The following is a 7,227-nucleotide window of genomic DNA, read 5'->3' as shown; positions in this document are numbered from 1 at the left end:
GCTGACGTGGGAATACCACGGTGTGTAATACAAGTACTGTGACATCATCAGAACTTCTACCCGTGTCATCGCGCAGCACTGATGTAACATCATGACTCATTACCAAGTCGTGCCAACTTCGTCCTTTATACTTCACAATGAAGTTCAGTTCAATAGCATTAGCTAACACCTAACTATTACGGCACTTAAATAAATGTTACTTGCTGTGTTATTATTGTAACAAAAAGTGACAGGAATTCATTAAAGAATCACGAAAAATGATGACAGTTTACACAAATAATATGCAGCACTATTTTCAACACGCTTCTTTCTTGAGCAAAGGAGCATATTTGGAATGATTTCTGAAGGATCATGTGACGCTAAAGACTAGATTAATGATGCTGAAAATTCAGGTGTGTCATCACAGCAATGAATTGCATTTTAAAATAGATTAAAATAGAATATTCTTATTTTGCAATAAGATTTTGTATGCATTTTTACACAATATTTCTTGCGTAACTAGGAGAGCTTATGTTCCCGTTTCTGTTTACACAAAACTGTTTATCCATTCGAATGCAAAATGCAGTCGACGCAGTGGCGCTGGGGCGGGTCATGTGATTAATGACAACGGTTTCATTACAGTGTGTGAGTTATGGATCGCATTCACTTACAGTAGAAACTTTCTGGCAGTTTGTGAGCACAGAGCGCCGGGTGTTAAATCATAAGTGTGACAGATTTAAATGTCCTCAGGGTCAGTACGACGGCTTTCTTCCATCTTTCCGTCTCTCTTTAGTCGAAATACTGAACTTTTTAGGGGATATTTGCGGTATCTTTTACCATACCTCTCTCTTTGTGTTATCAGTGATCTACCCTCGAGTTTACATGCTTTTTTTCATTAATATTTTATCTTTACATTGATTAAACTATTTAATTACTTCATATATGATGATTGCAATTAAATTTCGTATTGAAAACCATTTAAACTTAACAAAAAAACAAATGCATGTTTTGAATAGGAAAAAAAAACTTAAATGGATTAAAAAATAATTTCTATATAGACCAACAAGCTTATAAACCTTCATGAGTTACTTGCAAGTACATCTTAGTCGACGCAAAATTAGTATAAAGACATTTTAGTTACACATTCTCCTGAAGATAAAAAATAAAAAACCCTGATCTTTCCAGATTTTCCTTCATCATGGTAACCTTGGATGTATAACGCATGGCCTTTTGGGTTCATTGCTTTATATTAGCCGATTATTTAGTGAGGTCTCTAAAAGGGAACATGGTTTGACAGCAAGCAGATGCGTGTGTTTCCTTTCATTCATATGATGAAAGGCTCTGGCAGTAATCAGTGTTGATGTGGCATGTTTTAACAGTGTGGTGGTAAGACAGCTCTTTCATACAGCACAGCACAAAGACCGGACTGTTGACCTTTCCAGCCGGCTGCTATTATGGAAAGCAGGACAGTAAACAACTATTACAAGCCTTTTAACGTTTACGCCTGAACACTTCTCCTTGTCTGGAGGAAAATGGCTTGAAATCAAATTTTACAGTTTCGCTTCAGCCACTCAAGAAACAGGATGTGCACTCATCATTTCCAAGACATTACAGATGTTGCCTAAGGGAAGTCTGTACATTTTTCTAGCACCCTTCATGTACATTTAGTGCACAAGTAAAATAATAATAATAATAAAAAAAACTTAAAACATTCACATTTGTCACTAATGACAGTATAGTATACTTTAAATAATGTGATGTGCCTATAACTCTAGCCTAGCACATGATTACCAGCACAGGCTTGCCAGTTTAAAACCATTCAAGCATGATTTGATGAAAAGATAGCCGAAGCACACACACAGGAAGCTGTTTCTCAGACAGTGTGTGGTTTTCAAATTCAGTTCTTTTTCATGTCCTAGTGTGCTTTAATAGACACACACAAAACCCATCTTTATCCTCGGTTAGCTATGTCTTAAGTTAATGTATTATCTTATAATAATATATGTTCGATCTGTGCATTCAGTCTTAAAGTGACAGCGGTGTTATTATAATCTCTCCCCGGATGCATCTACCAACCCAGCAAATGGGGAAAAAAGAACAACCCATTAAGCTTGTGAAAAAAGTCGCTCTGATTTTGCTCCCCTCTTAATCTAAATTACATTACTGCCCCTTAATCTGCCAGTTTTCACCCACGGTGCCACCATTGTTTTCGCAAGTGACAACTGTGTTCCAGGTCTAACGCCATTGCCTATTGTGAATGTTGATTTTAAATAAGACATGAGAGAGACCTTAGCTTAGTGCTCACATTCTGTGCATGTGCTTTAGGTGCGCACACTCAGAAAAGAAGTTTAAACGATTAATATGGTTTAAAACAATTTCACCTTGACAGACATGATAATCAAAAGTGCTTAAGATACAAGTTGTAGAGCCAGCCCTGTTCTATAAAAGTGGGCAAGGAGCAGCAACTCATTTTCATTTAAAGAGACATGCACGACAACAGCGTGCTTCCACTTTCCCTCAAAATAGACATTTTCAAAATAGTATAATGATCTGTGTGTTTTGAGCTGGAACTTTATTAGCGCTTTCTGGGTACACTTGACTTATTCCATGCATATCTAACAATATTGTTATTCTATAAACTCTATTTCATTTTATACAATCGAATTAGAAATTACATTTGAAAAGTATTCGATTTTTTTTTTTTTATTACATTTATTACATTTATTACATTTATTTTTGCTGTTGCTTTTATTATTTGTATTTTTTTCCCTGTTTCATTACTTGTTTTTACTAATGCTTGAATATTATGTTGGTTGGCTAGTAGTTCTTGCTGTGCTATCAAAATTGATTGGAATAGAGAATCGTACATTTTTTCTAGTTTCTAAAATGTTGGCTGTATTAAAATGCATGGGTAAAAAAGTCTTTGTGGCAAATAATAATAACTGACTCAAACAAATGTGTTCCTGTCTATCCTGCCTGTTAAACCATGCAGCATTTTTCATATACAGCTCAGCCTCTTGTTTACCTTGAATTGCATTTCCATATATTTGAATAAAACCTTTTCAAAGGTTCCTATTTGTTACATCCCCCCATGCGTGCGTGCGTGTGTTATTCCGATAACATGAGGTCTGTTTGGTGCTGTATGCTGTGAACCTTGTTAAAGTTTAGGATAGAATTCACATGGCTTTCTTCTTCGAGGCTGCATGCGTCCTGCGATCCATCATTTCACCTCACAGTAAGACGGAAAAAGTGTGTGTGTGTGTGTGTGTGTGTGTGTGTGTGTGTGTACACAGTACTATGCTTTTGTTTTTGGCAGTTGCATCTATTTGACTTCATCTAATCAGAGTATTGACTTTAAAACACTAAGTATCTCGCGTTGTTTGACTTANTTCACCTCACAGTAAGACGGAAAAAGTGTGTGTGTGTGTGTGTGTGTGTGTGTGTGTGTGTGTTTACACAGTACTATGCTTTTGTTTTTGGCAGTTGCATCTATTTGACTTTATCTAATCAGAGTATTGACTTTAAAACACTAAGTATCTCGCGTTGTTTGACTTTAACACTTAAACTGTTTGCTTCCACACTACGAAGGATCTTTGTTAATCTCTTTAAAACATCTCTTATATCATCAGATTCGTATTGGATTTTTGCTCTCTGTGGCTCTGTAGCTGACGAAACAAGTTAAAATCCCATAATGCGTTCAGCACATGTAAGTGGAGCCACATGCGACTACAGTGTCTCTCACTTCAGGTTTGCTGGTGTACCAATCAATTTTTCTTCCCATGTTGGCTGTTTAAAAACATTAAAGGCCAAACAGGGAAGCATGTTGTGTGTTTGCTGCTGAGTTTAATGCATTTTTGGCCCTATTTTTACGTTAGCTATTTTTATTAAATAAGCATTAATTAACGATTGCTATTTTAGATCGACTTATAAGCTAGTTAAAATAAAAACTTTAGTTTTATTATAAATAAAAATGTCAAACCGCTTAATTTGTAAATTTAATGTACATTTAATTACAGTGTTAGTGGTCTCTTTATTTGATTTAATAGTAATTCAATAATATTGACTTATGTTCTATTGCTTAACTGGTAAAGCCTCTTTCTAGCAGAAGCAAGGCTGTGGATTAAATTCCCAGTGTCTTTTAATTCTAAATAGTAAGTATATATGGGAGTATCAAAATATGAAAGGGAGAAATACTGGTGTTGTGAATTCACAGAATTGATTGGCTCTGGTGAGCGCAGGTCATCTTGACCCGTGTGAATGTGCTGCAGGCTAAACGGATATGTGAGCCTGTTGACCCACATTCAACCCACTTTTCTGTTCAGTAGCTAAATGACACAGTTATTTCCTGTTTTGTCTAATGGCACAGTCTTTTTGTTAAATGCTGTTGGTCTCTCCTAACGTAAACATACACGGACAAGTTACTGTTCATGATCAAGCTTGTTTTGTAGCAGAAAGATGAAACTTTTGTTGAAATAAATCAAATATTAATTTTACATTGCCTTTATTGTATTTGCTTTGATGCTTCATTGAGTATCGACCGTGTCACTTTGATGTGATACACGTGTGTTTTCGAGGGGAAATGAACAAGACATTGTAACCAAGTTGAGTTACAATTGGTCTGTTCTTGTGCTGGTTATCAATGGTCGCCACGGTAACAACCATGGTGACAGACGGGCTGATCCCGCCCCTCGGGGTTGGGTTGTCAAGCAGATCTTTTGTTTATGTGCCAGTCTCTGGCCATGTGGGAGTGTGTGTCTTGACACAAACACACTGCATTTTCTGTTTTAATGAAGACGCGTCTCCTGTGAATGCTGCTGAACTCATAAACACTTTAACAGGAGGTTTTTGCTCCTCTTCGTGCTCTTAAAATTTCATTTAATGGGAATATTGGGGCTTCTTTTCAATTATATTTCTGTGAAATGCTCGTGTTAAAAAAAAAGACATTAAAAAGTTGAACACACTTTAAAAACCTGGTCAGAAAGTTTGAAATGGTTTTAAAAAGCTGGAAGATTTGCAGTCTAGACATATACAGTAGATAGGTGAATAGATCAGGGATTAACAGAAAGATCTTTTAGCAGGTTTCTAGCATGTTTTATCATCCTTCTAGAATATTTTCGCCTTTTTTAGGTGTTGTTAGCATTATTAGAATGGATCTGCCATATTTTAATTACTTTAATTAGTGCTGGCCAACAATTAATCGCGTCCAAAATAGAAGTTTTTGTTTAAATAATATGCTTGTGTTGCTAATGTGATTCTAGATTATTTTAGCATTGTGTTAGAGGCGTTGCTTAAACTTTTAGAATGGACCTATAATATTTTATGTTTAGTGTATTTGGGTATTGGGTACATTATTAAACAGGCAGTGTTGGCACGCTTTCTATTGTAGTTAACATATTGGTAGCATGTCAGATAGTTTGTGGGCTTACCTAGAGACGAATATTTTTCAGTTGTTTTGCTGCTTCAAAACACGTTAGCTTGAATGCTCACTAACTAGCAGCTAGCAGCATTTAAATGCACCATTGTAAATGGCTAAGTATGATAATAGCGGCTTAAAATGCCTACGCGTTTCCCACTACCCTTCCTACCTTGTCCTACAGATCTTGTCGGTCATACCCAGAGTCTCCGCCCACTTCTCTAAATGCAGATCAGTTTAAAACATACCCTATGTCCTGCACAGACAACTAATTGCACCATTTGTGTATTGATTTTCTCGTGAACACTTTAGTGCTTTCGACATCGCTAATGTTTGAGTGGGATTAATCAGCCATAACCTCGCATACAGTGGTTCTCCTAACTCCTCTGTTTTCTTCTTTTTAGACTTTAACTACAACACCGATGGCTATGAGGGAGATACCACAGAGGACAGGAAGTCTCAGGATGGCTCCGAGACCATGCCATTCATTGACGAGTCGCCCACCATGTCCCCTCACCTCTGCGCACGGGGACAGGATGGAGAGGCCGTCTCACCCACACCACCAGAAGGACTGCTCTCTGGGGTATGACTGCATGTTAAGTTCGTGTGTGTGAATTAGAACCGTTTACGTGCTGCTGGTAAACAGCTCTCTGTTGTCCTAAGGAGGTTATTCCTTTATTTTTTTTGTATATTATTTGTTAATCTCTGTCCATAGCAGAGGGGATTTTTCGGAAAGCGTTGGGATCTGTAAGCATGTTTTCACATTCATGCAGTCACAAAAATACAGTAAAATGGTAATATTGCAGCTTTTCTGTGATTAGCAAAGCTGAATATTACTCCAGGCGTTAGTGTCACATGACCCAGCTCAATGAATATACTATTCTTATTATTTAATGCTGAAATCATTTGTGCTGCTTAATATTTTTTTTTCTGGAAACCGTGATTAATAGAAAGTTCCAAAGAGTAGCTTTATGGTAGTTTTGACATGCATTGCGTGCTGAATAAATCGAGAACTTTCTTTTCAAAATAAAACTAACCTTTTGAAAGGTAGGGTAAATTATGAATCATGCATTCAGAATGATTTTATAGAGTGGTCTTTCTTCAGAATATTTTCTGTGTTTTATAGAAGAAAGAAATCACTAGTAAATGAGTAAATGATGACCGTATGTTCATTTTGGATAAATTAACACACAAAGAGTGTTGAAGTGTATGTAGTGTTATGATGTTATAATGATAATCATATACAAAGATAGGAAATGGCTACTGTTTTTAGGAGTAGCTTTACAGTATGTCACAGACATTTTGGTGTAAATGTTTGGAATCTGTTGTTGTGACTGCAATATATTCTGTCAAGATTTGACGGGCAGAGGAAAAGCGACACACTTCACCTTTAATCTTAAAGCACTGATTCTGAACAAGCCAATAGATTGCGGTGGGTGTGAGGAGCTGCACTCTTCTTTCCACCAGGCTTTGTTATAAATGTCAGCACCGCTTTCACTTTCACATGGGCGTGCTATATGACATGACAAATGGTGTGGTTGTTTCGCCGTATCGTTTTCATAGCTTCAGGCAATAAAATAAATGCTTTTCTCACCTGGTGTGTCTTAACATACCAAGAATAATGTGGTGACCCCAGTGCCAAAACAATAAGAAATCATGGAGCTTTCCTTTGTCAAAGCAACCTGCATAGAAAAAAAATTCAATTACCGATTAAATTATTTGGTTTATAAGTTTGTATGTCACTGCGTTAGATCACGAGGGAACTTTTTGGTGAGTTGATAAAAATTCTATCATAATATAGTAATTTCTAGTAATAAATTATCATATTATAGTTA

At 36.5% G+C, this 7,227-nt stretch overlaps 1 protein-coding gene across 4 annotated transcripts in view; it reads left to right on the top strand.

The window, feature by feature from the left end:
* The window catches only part of LOC122345940 (active breakpoint cluster region-related protein-like), a 248,527-nt gene that overhangs the window by 195,673 nt on the left and 45,627 nt on the right, over positions 1–7,227 (top strand). For 2 of the 4 annotated variants that reach the window (XM_043240482.1, XM_043240483.1), the window contains exon 2: positions 5,797–5,975. The exons of 1 other annotated variant lie outside the window; for it this stretch is intronic. In XM_043240482.1, coding sequence (XP_043096417.1) covers positions 5,797–5,975 — 179 coding nt within the window. Of the gene's footprint in view, positions 1–3,144; positions 3,215–5,796; positions 5,976–7,227 lie in introns of those variants that run through there. One more of the 4 variants, XM_043240484.1, reaches the window with a different exon arrangement.

Source organism: Puntigrus tetrazona, chromosome 5 (assembly GCF_018831695.1).
Source record: "Puntigrus tetrazona isolate hp1 chromosome 5, ASM1883169v1, whole genome shotgun sequence".
NCBI classification, from domain to species: Eukaryota; Metazoa; Chordata; class Actinopteri; order Cypriniformes; family Cyprinidae; genus Puntigrus; species Puntigrus tetrazona.
The sequence above is the reverse complement of the archived record's forward strand: the minus strand, read 5'-3'. Positions and strand labels throughout refer to the sequence as shown.